The sequence below is a fragment of the Augochlora pura genome, chromosome 2 (genome assembly GCF_028453695.1).
Source record: "Augochlora pura isolate Apur16 chromosome 2, APUR_v2.2.1, whole genome shotgun sequence".
NCBI lineage: Eukaryota > Metazoa > Arthropoda > Insecta > Hymenoptera > Halictidae > Augochlora > Augochlora pura.
Genome location: NC_135773.1, coordinates 5,775,827 through 5,790,840, shown reverse-complemented (window position 1 = coordinate 5,790,840; position 15,014 = coordinate 5,775,827). Strand labels below are relative to the sequence as shown.

The 15,014-nt window shown below is 35.9% G+C and overlaps 2 protein-coding genes across 4 annotated transcripts; both read left to right on the top strand.

Moving 5' to 3' along the window:
* Nucleotides 1-286: 286 nt before the first annotated feature.
* LOC144477576 (serine/threonine-protein phosphatase 5-like) lies at nucleotides 287-3,948 on the top strand. Of its 2 annotated transcripts, none has more exons than XM_078195308.1 (6): nucleotides 287-371; nucleotides 703-960; nucleotides 1,208-1,417; nucleotides 1,523-1,676; nucleotides 1,754-1,854; nucleotides 1,934-3,948. In XM_078195308.1, exons 2-6 carry the CDS (start codon nucleotides 937-939, stop codon nucleotides 2,174-2,176), a joined length of 732 nt encoding a protein of 243 aa, XP_078051434.1. In that variant the 5' UTR covers nucleotides 287-371; nucleotides 703-936; the 3' UTR covers nucleotides 2,177-3,948. The 2 variants fall into 2 exon arrangements, with proteins under 2 accessions (XP_078051434.1, XP_078051428.1); XM_078195302.1 differs by lacking the exon at nucleotides 287-371 and adding an exon at nucleotides 392-612.
* Nucleotides 3,949-6,440: 2,492 nt separating this feature from the next.
* Nucleotides 6,441-14,286, top strand: Ints3 (integrator complex subunit 3). 2 transcript variants are annotated; one of them, XM_078194991.1, is made up of 10 exons: nucleotides 6,441-6,806; nucleotides 7,227-7,825; nucleotides 7,915-8,476; nucleotides 8,555-8,750; nucleotides 9,166-9,304; nucleotides 9,377-9,922; nucleotides 10,020-10,113; nucleotides 10,200-10,567; nucleotides 10,651-11,224; nucleotides 11,380-14,286. In XM_078194991.1, the coding sequence occupies exons 1-10, from the start codon at nucleotides 6,732-6,734 to the stop codon at nucleotides 11,452-11,454; spliced, it is 3,228 nt and encodes a 1,075-aa protein (XP_078051117.1). In that variant the 5' UTR covers nucleotides 6,441-6,731; the 3' UTR covers nucleotides 11,455-14,286. The 2 variants fall into 2 exon arrangements, with proteins under 2 accessions (XP_078051117.1, XP_078051107.1); XM_078194981.1 differs by having other exon boundaries at nucleotides 9,139-9,304.
* The last annotated feature ends 728 nt before the right edge of the window (nucleotides 14,287-15,014 follow it).

Here is a 15,014-nt window from a genome sequence, read left to right as displayed (position 1 = left end):
CATAAGATTTCGAGGTCATCAGTATATTTTTAAATAGAACCATATTTTTATTTCAATGTTCTTATGGAATATAAAGAATTAATTGAAGGAACTTAATAACCTTATCGTTTCGATTACATAATTTCGAGCATTTTTATTTGCGGGGAATAAATATATATTTTGAAGATTTAGTTTTGACTTCACCCTATTCGATTTTTATTTGTTCGATAAACTCAATATTTTTTAATATAAGAAGCTGTCAACGGAAAAAAAGTGAACGAAGCAACTGCAACTATAACGTCGCAAGAAATAGAAAATGTATACGGAGAGCATCCAAGGACTTTAGTTATGCACTGAAGTAGCCTTTGGAATCATCAACGAAGTGTGAAAGCGTAAGTACATATCTGCAAAGTTTGTACGTTGAATTTTAAGGCAGGAAAGTTTAACAAGTTGAATAACCTAAAAGAAAATGGGCAAATTCTATTAAAAGGGAAAATTGCATTTGAAACTTTTAAACGTTCAACATTGTTGTAATCTAATTCGATGCGTTAAAAAGCAATGCAGTAGTTGTAGAAATGGTATTGGGTAATCAACAAGCGTACGTAATGAGAACTTAAAACAATTAGAATTCAGGTAATTTTCATAATGATACCATCGAAAATGTAACATGGAAAGTCGTGAAGAAAAATTAGCACGATGGTACTTGTGTTTCTTTTGTTTCAGCGCTGTACATTTGACGATGCAAGACTATGCGCAGTGCAGTATCGCATTCGCATATCGATGTGCACTGCGCATGCACCAACCGGCGGAAAGACATGGCAGGTATTTCGGCTGCTTCTTATTGTTGACGATTGTGACAGTTAAAAGGTTACTTTAAAGTTGTTTGAAGGACAATGATAACGTGTACATTAGATAATAATTCACAAGTCATTTTTTAACCTATATTCAAAGAACAGCATGTCAAACACACTGGAACCAGAGGTAAGGATTTCTAGATTTCTTGTCAATCCTAGTTTCGTCTTTTTTGTTAATAATTTTATAAATTGAACAAAAAATATTTTTCATACATAACATTTAAGTACAATGGAAATTATGCAACAAATAATCATCTCAATGACAACGTATGATTTGATGTGAATAATAAATGACTATTAGTTGGACTTGAAGTGAAAATAATTTAATACAGATTTGTTTATTTCATAATATTATTGTATTTTTTTTATTATAGGTTCAAACCCTCAAAGAACGTGGAAATGCATGCTTCAAGGAACAAAAGTATGCAGAGGCTACGTTCCATTACACGCATGCAATTAAACTAGATCCTCAAAACTATTCTTTATACAGTAATAGATCATATGCCTTTCTAAAAATGCAACAATATCATTTTGCAATGGAAGATGCTCTAATGACAATCCAATTGAAGCCTGATTGGATCAAGGTAGTTACATCTAATCATATTATTTTCTATTATCAAATTAGTAAGAAATACTATTTGGTATCTGTGAAATATTTTATTAAACTGTAACATGTAATTTGCTAACAGGGATATTTTAGAAAGGCTGAAGTGGAATCACAGACATTTCGCTTCAACGAAGCACTCCAATCATATAACATAGCATTATCTCTTAAACCAAACGAACCAATAATTTTGGAAGCAATGAACAAGGTGTCCAGATTATTGATAAAAGATAAACGAGGTATTATTTCTTGAAGAAGAAAGATAATGTTATTAGAAATGTTTGGTTTGATGATCTAATATTGAATTACTTTACAGCTGATCAACAGATACCTTGGCTTGGAGCTGGTGTGGGTATTATACTTGGAGTAATAGTGGTAATTGCTGACTATGTTTTTACAAACAAACCTTCGTTGACAGTACGTATGTTATTCTGATACTTTAATGAAAAATATGCAAACATTTTAAAATAATTACATAATTTTCTGTTAAATACAGCATCCTCTATTGATGGCCTTATTAACAATGTCTATAGCAATGTTAGGATTTGGTGTTGCAAAAGGATTCCGCTATTTTGTAAAATGTCAAAGAAAATCATTGTTGGAACCACCAATGGATCTGTTTGGTGATAGTAAAGAACAGACGGATGAAGTTAATACCGAAGTGAATGGTGAGAAAGAGAAGCATCCGAAGTACAGCAAAGCACAAGCCCGACAGAGATTTAAGAAAGGAAAATCATAGTGTGTTTTGATACCAATGACGTATATGCATTTTTATGCAAATTCGAAATTTTTGATTCATACACATTGAACATCTCAGGATAACTCTGACCGTTCATAACCAATGTTGTTACATTGGCAGAAGTATATACTGTTTACCTTTTATACTTAAGTTATTGTTGAATAATGTTAAAGAAATCGAGAATGTATGACAGAGTTTCCGCACCTTTTTATATTTTTTGTTAAAGTTTCCTCATGTTAAACCAGACATAATACTTAATAACTAAATCCAAGTATTATGAATGCAATTATATTTCAAGACGTTTCGGAGGCATCGTGAATAATAAGATTGCAATTGTCAGTAAGTTAATCAGTACAAATATTTCGAAGTTATGAATTGCAATTGTGACAAAATTTGCTCGTTATGCGAATTGCAAAAATATTTACAAATATAAAATCTTTCGATTTTTATTAAAATAAAAATAAACTGCCAAACATGCCAATAACGTTTTTAAATACATACATATATTATAAGATCAAATAATTTGAAGATAATCCTTCTATATTGAATACAACGAATTATAATGTCTTTGAAAACGATTTGCACTTCTTAACTCTCTGCACTTTCTGAATACAATCATATTTTATGCATATCTTGCATAAATATAGTCCTGTACTTAAGAATTGTTCAAAACTTTACCAAATAATAAAATAAACAACGACAAATGAAAATTCCTCATTATATGTATACACGTGCATAAAGATAAATTAGTTAAATTTTAGTATATATTAAAATTTAATATATTACTCTCCTAATGCAAATATAATTATACACGAATAAATATACAACAGTGATCTTTAAGTTATTCAAATACAGTATTTTATGATTCTGTATTATTTACGATTCTATCAATATGCTATTAAAGCTTAGCACTTCTTTGTAGGAATATGAAATATACATTATTTATAAATAAATTATAGTTCTCATATATATAGAGAAAATTTCAAAGGGTTGATAGTATTGTATAGAAATATATACATTTACTTATTTAAGTTGTTGAATTATTATGTACATTTAATTTTTAATATTATCTGTTCGTATCATTAAAAATGATATCGTTCAAAAATACGTGTTACGTAAATTTATTGGTCCGAACATAGTTTGCATGCATATTAATTAACTTTTTAACTATAATATACTACATACATACGTTGAATCCAACAAAACACGATGTTAATGCACACTGCCATTTATAACCTGTTATTATGCGTATCATTACCATATCAATACCGAAATGAATTATTCTATCGAATTGATATCCTAGTCCATATATTATCGGATCCTCTTAAAATGCCGATGTTATTTCCGACACTGAACAATCAATTAAAATATCTGTGTGAATTCTGAATGTTTAATGAAAAACTAATGTTTCCGGCTTATCGAAATTCATAAAATATCTAATACCATTTATAATTTCGTTCAATAAAGGAAAAGGTGCGATTAAATGACTCCTTTCGCTAATTAGAATAATAAATTTTTACGTTCGTATGAGTTCATCAAATGTAATTATTCTCAGAACATCCGAAAGTAGTTTTACACCAAACAAGACTTATAAGAATACAATATCTGTTTTAATGAGAGATGTTCGCGATAACACGTTTTTCCGCAACCCCATTGGCTATGCGCCAGGTGCTCGAGACACGGTTATCCGTAGATCACCGAGAGCTCATTAAGTGTAAATTCAAATGTAAGTACATGATGTTATTTGTTTGAGGACACGTTCTTTCGAATTGTTTTCTGAATACTGGTTCCCGTATCTTATGAATTATCCAATAAAAATGAAAACAGGACGCACGCATATTAATTTTGACCGCAGAGTTCCAAATTCCACATTACACGTTGTCCCCCTTTTAACGCACAATAGTTTTCATCTATATTCCGACAATGTAACTATAATACGCAAGTAATTGCGAACCACCGGCGCGATAGATCAGCGCATGGAAGTGAAAAGAGTAATTGAAGTCCCTCTAATAGTCGTATAAAGTGCATACGGCGATCGGAAAGTAAATTTAACCAATAAAATGAGTGAATAAACAAGCGTGTGTCATACAATAAAAAATCAATAAAGCCGCTCTGAAATTATATTGTTCAGTCTGTTAAAACGTTTAAGCGATTATGTTTTATGATATTTGAAAGGGCTGTACCACTTGCAGGGTTTAGTCATGAATAATACATGACCTGACCAGCGAATCGAAAGAAGTGATTTTTACAATGTTTTTCGAACATACTCAATCCCCTCTTCAGCGTTTATGTCATATACGATCCTGATGAGACTATGTACAAGTACCTTTTCTGCGCATGCGTTCATTGACGTTTTCAATTATTTACAAGGTATAGTAGACAAGGTAAGCATTGTAGAATCCACTTTCTGGTCACTTCTCCCTGCACCTTCGTCCGGCGCACATTCAAGTTACTTTTTAAATTACTAGGAAACGTACTTCCTTTTCACGATAATGCCACGAGAGTAATAGTATACTATTTACTCGTTCTATTGTTTGCCAATCTGTCATTTTACTGTCTTATTTTGTATACCAACTAACAATAGAGTAGTAATCGTTACACAAATGACTGAAACAGTCGTAATCAAACAAAGCCATTTCAATAGCACGCAATTCGGATAAAAGCAATTTTTATAAAGACGGTAGAATGCAGCTGATGATTGCGTAGAAGGCTACCCGATAATTGCATTGATTTAAATGAAATTCGAACAGTAATCTGCTTGAACAATTTATTTGTTAAATACATATATGATGTTGAAATGATATAATTATAATATCTCTAAGACAGAAGTGTCGAATCGTTACAGATAAAACCGACTCATGCTTTGTTCGATAAAAGATAATAATACGGGAAACGGTGGTTATGCAGTGTGTTTTTAAATATGAAAGAGGAAGGAAAATGGATCACGGATACCTGAAGGAAAGCCTTATACATCATAATGGAATGCCAGGTCCGTGGCTGTTGCACTTATTAGGGGTTAGGTTGACGTGCACGGATGTATCGCTGCGATGCAACTTCATATATCCCATGAAACGTGATAATGCGAGTATAGGTATAACAGTCGCTCAACTCCAAGTACGTTCGTGTGAAGTTCACGAGCACAAAATGGCCAGGATCCGGAAAAGGTTGTGAAGAGGTTCACGAAGCAACACGAGGAAACGAAAAGCGGGAAGCATGGCCGGGCACGCAATACCATGTAGTCGGCTGGTCTCTTCTTGCGTATGTGATATACGCACGCGCAGTTTCACGCCACAGGTTCGTATCTATATAGCTATGAACTAACGCGCCCTTGCACTAACAATTTTCACAATTTTTGATGTAACTCTTCTCGGAAGTCTCCTTTCCATTTGCTCGCAGAGTACACATTACTCATCGAAAATGATGTAATATCATTCCTGAAGCACACTAATGCGATCGTAGCATTTATTCCGTTGCTGGTACATCGAGTTATTTTTATAAAGTTCAATGTAATTTGAAGTCGAGATGCCGATGACCTCGTGGTACCATTCTCATTTGTGATCAGTGAATAAGTATACTTTTCGTTATTAGATACTTTTTCTCCTCTATTGCATTACCTAATCGTTTGCTATGCTCGGATACAATAACGTTTCAACAAAACATCGTAACTGTTATTTCACCATTAATCGTTATTTCCGTTCGAAAGTTTCGAAACGCGTGCAACAGTTTGCTGGAATACGTACATTTCTGCATTCTGTGGAACCAGCCAACTAATGCGCCAAACATTCCCCCCATTATCCGTTATACGATGCGATTTACGATGCTTTCAAATCACGCGATGATCCATACGCATGAGCGCGATGTGTATTTATACGAGTTTAATTACTGCTAAACATCCGTTTGTCTAATGTAATAAATCAAAACGCTCGCTAGTGGGTCATACTTGTACATATGTAGGTCTACGATGCACGGGGGAAAAAATTTAATCGATACAGGATCGTATGACATATGAAAAGAGAACCGTTTAAACGCGGGAAGAGACTGAACCCTTTTGTATGGTTTAGCACGGTGTGCATACTGGTAGGAGTCGGAAGGTTCACAGACACTTTGAGCTGAGGTGACCGTCCTCTCGGTGCGCACCCTTAATAAATACGTTCCTGTAAGCAGTACCACATACTTTTCTACGGTACCCCCACCAATGTCGGTCAGTGTGTACGGGTTGGTGGATTGTGATTGGTCCGCACGGTGATTGGCGTTAGTGGTGGGGACCACACGTCACTAAGCGAGGCCGAGAAGCGAAGAGGCGCATGTATCAATGCGCAATCGCATCGGAACTGTTCAGGGAGTCGGGGAGGTCCGTGGCAAGGAATAAACAGAGTGAAGAGACCGCGCGAGAGACGAAGAGTGGGGAAAGAGAGAGACAGAGTACGAGGAGGCAGTGAGACGATCACGATGCACGGAGGCGAGCACAAGCGGCCAGGGGCACAGGGCTGAGGGCTGAGGGCTCGACAGAGCCTGGAATAACGTTCACGGGACGGCCGCGGACCAGCCAGCAGCAATGGAACAAACGAAAACTCCCGCGTCCCGGCTACTCAGCACGAGTTGCATAGAGAATAAGGACGACTTGGAAGAGGTAACATAAATATTTGAAATAGTCACTGGATACGTATCGGGTGCGAGGGGCTCCGCCATTGTTGCGACGGTCGCGCACGTCGCTGACCGCGGGGCGCCACATGTCGAACCACGCGTCTTAGCGGCAATATTCAAATAATTTACATAATTATGAAATTAATACGTGTCAATTACGCCTGTAATGCAATCCTTAGAATTCGAATAGATATGACGTAATGCGAATGCACGTCGTCGACGTTGCTATTTCAGTATTTCTAACGAAATAGGATCACTCATGATCACATATTTTGAAGCTTTTAAATGGTGTTTTTTTTAGTAACGCGATTGTTTCTTTCAACTGCTAAGTCGATTTTCGAAACAAGTAATGTTATGACATTGTTGAGAACCACCATGGTAACTTTGTTGTTTTGTTCTTTTTCAGAAGTTTGAAAGATGTTACACAGTGCTTCAAAACCTGACTGCAGGACTGTCAGAAAAGGAAGCCCACGATACTTTAAACAATGCAGTGTGCAAAGACAAAACGCACGAAGAAGTTTCTTTGGGATTATTAGTGGTTATTCTGACGGATCCTCAAAGTGCTGCGAAAAGTTACAGAGACTTGACTTTAATTACACGAGACGGTCTTGCAATTGTTTTAGGACATCTTAATCAATTAGTACTTGAAAGATACCTACGATTAAATGATGTAACTAGGAGCCAGTTATTGTGGCTTGTGAGGGAAATGATAAGAACCAGTGTAGCTAGTGTGGATAATCTTTGTTTAAGTTTGTTGAGGCATGCGGCTGGTGGTGATATTTCTCCAAGAAATTTGCACTTAGTTGATGCTCTTCTAGATATATTTCAAGAAAACCGACCGTGGCTAGACAAGTTTCCTTTTTTAGTAGCATCTATAGTGTACACCTATTTGCGATTAATAGAAGACCATAATGCACCTCATTTATCTGGTTTACGCCAGAAAGAAGTTACTTTTACAGTATCTTTGATCAGAGAACGTATGGTGGATTGTTTAGTTATTGGAAGGTAAATAAATCGCACTTATTAACAGCTGTTATAATTTACCAGGTTTGAATGATTTGATTAAACTACTAAATAATATTTTCTATTTTTAGGGATTTAGTCCGTTTACTACAAAATGTAGCAAGGATTCCAGAATTTGAAGCACTTTGGAAGGATATGCTTCTGAATCCAAAATCCTTGTGTCCAAATTTTAGCGGAGTTCTACAACTTTTACAAACTCGAACTTCTAGAAGGTTTCTGCAATCTAGGCTTACACCAGACATGGAAAGGAAATTAGTATTCTTGACGAGTCAAGTGCGTTTTGGTAACCATAAACGGTACCAAGATTGGTTTCAAAGACAGTACCTGGCCACACCTGAGTCACAATCTTTAAGATGTGATCTTATACGATTTATTGTTGGTGTCATTCATCCAACAAATGAGTTATTGTGTTCAGATATTATACCGCGATGGGCAGTAATAGGATGGTTATTTACCACTTGTACATCAACTGTGGCTGCAAGCAATGCTAAATTGGCTTTATTTTATGATTGGTTATTTTTTGAACCAGAGAAAGATAACATAATGAACATTGAACCTGCGATTCTTGTTATGCACAATTCTATGAGGTCTCATCCACCTGTCACTGCCACGTTATTAGACTTTTTATGCAGGGTAAGAATAAATATTAATTTTCTTTCTACAACAGCTATTTTAATTTCGTCAGTATTTATTGATACTTCTTCATCGTAGATAATACCAAACTTCTATCCACCATTAACTGAGAAAGTGAGAAACGGAATCTTCTCGTCATTAAGACAAATTTTGGAGAAACGTGTTTTACCGAGCCTCTATCCTTTATTTGATAGTCCGAAGTTAGATCGCGAACTGAGAAGCAAAATAAGGGAAACATTTAAAGAATTTTGCTTACCACCTAATGCAGATCCTGGTAAAATTATTATAAATTTTTGCACGCTTATTCTATGGTAGATTATAAGATACTGCACAAATACTAACACGTTACTGCACAATGCTACATGACTGTAGACATTGCATTATTGGTGCATTATTTAATATCACGCATATATGTAAACATCTGTAAGTGCACATATTTTGTAAATATCATGTACATATCAAATAGAAACGAGGCATAGAGATCTGTATTCATATGAAAGTTCATGGGTTAATACATCACTATTTCAATCATCGTTTCGAAACACAATTCAAAAATTCATTTTTTGTACTTTTCTTTTAACAAACTTTATTATTCACAGTTTCTTCAAGCTTATAGCACTTTAAATGCTTACTAACTTTGGTTTTTGCATGATGTTTTTAAGCAGGAAATAAGGTTCCGATATATTCAGGTAAAATGGAGGAACTTAGTAAGGATCTCATGCCAGGAGTTCCATTGGAAAATACATCTAACACAACGGCCGAAAATAATCACGTGAGTCAAGATCCAGAACCAGCGTTCAGCGATGAGGAGGAAGAAATGCCGTTGAGGTAAGTTGTTTAATTTTAAAACAAAATTGTAATGTGATATGTTAAATTGGCAAAATGTAATTTTTGTTATAGGATAGTGACTAAAGTTGAAGAGGAAGATGAAGAAGACGTTCCGTTGGCGACTGTGAAATTAAAGAATGAACAAAAAAACGCAAATTGTGTGGTGAAAAAAGTAGAAATTACATCTCAATTAAACTTAATCTTAGAACCAGAAGAATTAAGGACGGCTGTGGAAAGCTTGCACAGTGAAACGGACAATGAAGTGAGGTGTCAAACAATGGAAAGGATAGTGCAAATGGTGGTAGAAGATGAAATCGACGCAGAAAATATACCAGCATTGGCTTCTTGCATATCAACTATATTATCGTCACAAATTACGTCCCAAATATTCCCCACGGATAATTTGAATGAAGAAACTTTGACTGATAGTATAAGTACACCGTTGTTTGTTATGTTTCGAAATCAATTTCAGTTGTGTAAAGAAGAGGACAATAGGCGGAAACTCTTAGCTCGGGTACTTGCAGAACTACAAACTATTCAATCAAGGATAGGGTACCTGTTACTTTACTTTTTAAAAGTCTGGGGTAGAGAAGAAGAAAAACGAGAAGGTGAACCAAGGTTGGTGTTATAACATTTAAATCACACGAATGTAAAAGCAAGTAATATTAATGCATTATTTTTCATATTTGTTATTCACTGATAATTTCTATTCCAGTAACGTATTAAATGATGTTAAAGCATCTGTGTATAAAGACTTCTGCGCGCATCGGGAAAAGAAGTTGGATGCGTGTTTAGTGTCAGATTTAAAGGTACGCATCATCGATACGAACTCAAATTTTATTGGCGAAACAATTAAAGGGAAAACGAAATGTCAACCTATCATATGATTTTTTAGCTCTGCCATGAAGACAACATATTCATGCTGTGTTATCTTGTGCCTGATGTATACATGGAATTTCAAAACGTGGCTCTAGGAAATGTTCAGCTCTTGCATTTGGTTGTGTCAACAGTCGACGCCTGCCAACTGCAAGAATTAGTTTGTCAAATAATGCAGGGACACTTGAAGATGTTAAAGAAGGAATCATTCACGTCTCTGTTAACAGCCAGCTTAAATTGGGAAACGTTCGAACAATATTGTTTCTGGCAATTAATTTTTGCCCATGATTTCCCGATTGATTACGTACTGCCTGTTTTACCCAAACTGCAATTTCGTGATCATGCGGAAGCACTAACATCGATATTGTTTATGCTTAAACAAGAAAAGTAAGTAAACTGTATGAGAGAATTATAAGTTGAGTCATCTTTCTTATGACATCTCTTCATGTTATCTGAACAATTATTAACAGGCCGACATTAGAACTTTTGCGACAATTGCTTGCACGACAAAATGTGGATGGAGACATGTTCGTTGTGGCAGCTTTGCGTTACTGGTGTCGCGATTACGAAGAAAAACTCGGCGAGCTGCTCGCAAATCTTTTAAGCACCCGCTATCCAGCTACTAGCCCGAATAAACGGAAACGAACAGGTGGCAAACACAATCAACAACCCGGTCCACCTTCCGGTGAACAAGTACTCGGTCATCTGGATCAATTACGACAACATTGCACATCCTCCGCGGAGCTACAGCTCTACCATTCTGAAGGGATGCAAAGAGCTCTGCAACAAGCTCAAGCGGCTAGCAGTGATTCCTTAAGAAAAAGTTACGGCGATTTGTTTGCTTTAGCAGAAGTAAACGAAGAAAACGAACCTCCTCCACCTCCGCCAACGAGTTCAGCAAGAAAACACGCGGCAGCTTCAGCTGGAGGTGGCGGGGGAGCTGGTAAAGGAGGTCACAGAAAAACCGGTGCTAATACGAGAGAGAGGTCTACATCGAAAAGGCCACTTCCTCGGTATCATATCGGCAGTACATCCAGCAGCGAGGTAACGATTAAAAATTCGACAGAATACATATAGTAACTTCTATGAGTCATAAGAGACATCATGTGTAAAGTTCGATTCTTTTCGACGCCGATTGTAGTTCAGTTACTCTAAAGTATAAAACTTGTTTTTCATAATTTTTAATCTTTTAAATACAGGAGGAGGAAATCGTAAACTTAAAGCAAGCGAAAAAGAGAAAAAAGATTAATGCAGTGGGCTCCGACAGCGACTGACCACCCAGTGTCTTCAAATGTCACATGGACCACGTCACGTGTGTGCAGCAAGCTAAACTAGCCTTAAGAATAGTAAGATAATATAGTATATACATAATAGATATATTTAGCGCGACTTGTAAATATAGTGTACGTCCGAGAGTGAATGCGAAACCATACCGATAAATAAGGACCCTGTTACGTATTTCACAAACACGATGTATAGGCAACGTTGCCAGGCTCTATTTCCATTTAATTTCGTTATTTGTGCCGAACGCGTTCTAACGTGAAACGTGGTTAGAACGCATGTGATATTTAACGAGAGGGAAATTTATAAATACTGGTTATAGCTTTTCTAGGTAAACGTATATGTGACAGATGGACTTGCTCGCGGGACAGATCGGTGTATTCTAGACATTCTGATTCTTGTCGAACTTGTAAAGAGAAAGAAGAGGATTTTATCCGCGTGTCTGTCAGATGAAGTTACCGAGAGGCAAGACTAGTCACAAATTAAATTATTTTGATATACTCTTAAATGTATAAACACATGAATTTAAGAGAGGAACACTGAATCTGGCAACGTTGTAAACAAGGGGGTTTTGGGGGGGACGGGAGTAAAGCGACACGGAACTTGTCTCCGTGATCATTTTATCTCTAGTAAAGGAAATATTCGTCGGCCATCTTCCGAGTATGACGAAGGTCGACGTGGAACAAACAGGCACAATTGTGCTTAGTTTTTATCAATAATTTGTTTATTAATTTTTCGACTGGTATGGTATTAATTGAACCTATTGTCCAAATTCATTTCTTTTTGTTTCTGTTCATTATACAGTAAATATCGGATAAGACTCAGCGTATCACAAAGTGGACTATGATTAACGTCGGAGGGAATGAAAAAAAAAGATGGTTACTTTTGTTGCCATAAAATCTGTGAACGCAATTTGTACGAATCGTTGATAGCTTTTTATTAGGATTAAGGACCTTCTCGCGGGAGGACAAGGATGTATAAAAAGGACGCCCTCACTCCGGCAAGAAGCGTACAGTTTTACGACCAAATGTATTTTACGTCTGCGCTTAGTAAGCATAATCATTCTGAGGACGCAAGAATTTTTATATTTTGCACGATGGAAGGTTGTCGAGTTTTTTTTCGAAGAATTTTTTTTCGTTTTTTCTGTCCAAACTTAGCGAACCTTTTTACACTGCTACAAACGTATTACGTGCACGGTCGAATCTCTTGATGTCCGCGTGAGAAAAAAAAAGTAATGACTAATGACACTAACGGACTCGTTCCTTCTTTCTTTTTTTTAACAACTTTTACGATGTATTTACATTCACGCGAAACATACTTGTTTATATGTATGTTCCCATTAACTACAAACGCGCAATTTTAATCGTGTAAAATAATTTACAATTTCGATGGAAATTCTTTCCTCTCACATATTTAGTTCAGCATTGTCTATCGTGTATCTGCTACGTATACCTTTTTACTACCAAGATACGTTAAAGTTTTTTGTCTATCGGTTCAAAGACACCTTCCAACGAGTATAGAACCAGGCGTCATGTACACTTAAGTCCTAACGGACGCAAAAGCGTAAAGAATTCACCGTTCACCTCTGTACATTTCCTGTAAAATTGGTTACTTTACAACGTAAGTAGCTGCGTTATGTATTTTATAGTTTGTACATACCAGGGAGAACGGAAGAAACTCGTGCATGAACGTATAATTACGATGATGAGAAGTACGTCTGACTAGGAAATTGGTTCAAGTTACACTCTCCAGTTTTATTCAACTCTTTGACATGCATCAGACTTTTTTATTCTACCTTTGTAGGATACATCTCCAATATGTATTACCAAAATAGTTTACAGCTTACTGAATATCTAAAAAACTATATGGATCGATTGTCAGGTACTTTGAAAGTAGGATTAACTTTACTTTTTTGCAAGACAGATTCATATTTTTCTCATTTTAAAAAGTCGCTAAATAGATGTTGAGCTAAACATTTTCTTCAAGAAGTAGGAATACTTTAAGCTGCTTGCGAAGTTAAACGTCTCGGAAATTGTAAACTGCCCGCGGCCGCGCCGTGTACTCTGCAACGGTAAGAAAAAGTCTTCGCGTGTACGAAGTTCCATTAAAATCTGGGAATATCGCTGGAGGCGTTTCATTCGTTGTGAACCACTGTGGGTGCACAAAGACTTGATCACCGAAGAAGCGAAACAAATTGTTTTTTTTTTCCACAAAGCGAGTTTGCATTATCTGCACGATCCTGATTTTATTTGAACGGATGATACATACCGAACCTAACCGTAACCAGAAACAAACGATGCAAAGATGGTGTTAAGTTGGACGTGTCGAATCAGTAAGAGTGTCTTTTAGATACGCGGTTACGTGTACATGTAACAGCCATTTACAATGGTGTATAAGGTGTGATAGTCGATATTGTTGTTAGGTCTTTTCTACTTGTACATAAACTGCGGTGTTATGTGAAATATATTTAAAAATGTGTTGTGGAGGAGATTGTGTGAACGTGCGTGTGTGTATGGGAGAAAAAGGAGAAAGTGAGACAGAATGAGTGAACGTGTACGAGAGAACGTGAAAAAGGGACGACAAATATAGACACAGATGAATAGGAGCGATACGAACGATGCGCGCTGGGCAATACGAAAAATAGACCTGTAAACATTTAATGTTTTTAACGATCTTGTACACACGAATACACATGTAAATACATGAATATATAATGGTAACGCGAGCATAAACATTTAATGTTTTTAACGATCTTGTACACACAGATACACGTAAATGTAAATACATCGAAAATTTACCGGAAGTAAAGACGATTAATTCCTGTTGTTCGTTTCCTATTTTTCTTCGTTCCCTTTCCATCGCGTATCCTCGTCTGTATGTGCAAATACAGATGAAACAAATATAATCTGTCATATGAAATGTAGCGATTTTATGTAAAAAATATTTTTTTAGACAATTGGATCGAACATTAAAGTAAATATTAGAAGGAAAAAGAAAATATATTGATCTTTTGTTACTTTGGTAATTCGACTATTATTTATTTGTATCAAGATAGTAAATGGAAATAAATTTTGCTTTACGTCATCGAGATTATAATGAAGAGCTATGCAAATTATCGAATGGATACATTAATACACATTAAATAATCATTATCATAAATTTGAATATCCTAATGCTCCAGTTAAGGATTAAGTGGTTCCAAATTCCACGAGGAAGATGATAGATTGCAAACTACGGGGATCAACGTGCACTTAAATTGAAAAACCAGTTTGCCTTATCAAAGTAGAACCGCATGTACGAACTGATTAAAGATAACAAAGATGTGGATCTTAGATTAGATTATTCGCTACACTCACTGACAATATTCATAATTTATTAGTTTTTAATCAGATTTGTTGTCTCATATTGCTATATTTAAAGAGATTCGATCTCGACTTTTTGCGCATCGTTAGTTTGCATTCTATTTTAACTGGAGGACAGAATCATAAAAAATCTAGATAGAGGTTAAATGTTGATGTTTACATAATTGTGTGGCTCTTTTTCTCTCTCTGAC

Coding starts and splice junctions, on each gene's coding strand:
- LOC144477576 (XM_078195308.1), top strand. CDS start 937: ATGTCAAACACACTGGAACCAGAG. Junction 961..1,207: donor CAAACACACTGGAACCAGAG/GTAAGGATTTCT, acceptor TTTTTATTATAG/GTTCAAACCCTCAAAGAACG. Junction 1,418..1,522: donor TGAAGCCTGATTGGATCAAG/GTAGTTACATCT, acceptor ATTTGCTAACAG/GGATATTTTAGAAAGGCTGA.
- Ints3 (XM_078194981.1), top strand. CDS start 6,732: ATGGAACAAACGAAAACTCCCGCGTCCCGGCTACTCAGCACGAGTTGC. Junction 6,807..7,226: donor ATAAGGACGACTTGGAAGAG/GTAACATAAATA, acceptor GTTCTTTTTCAG/AAGTTTGAAAGATGTTACAC. Junction 7,826..7,914: donor GATTGTTTAGTTATTGGAAG/GTAAATAAATCG, acceptor TTCTATTTTTAG/GGATTTAGTCCGTTTACTAC.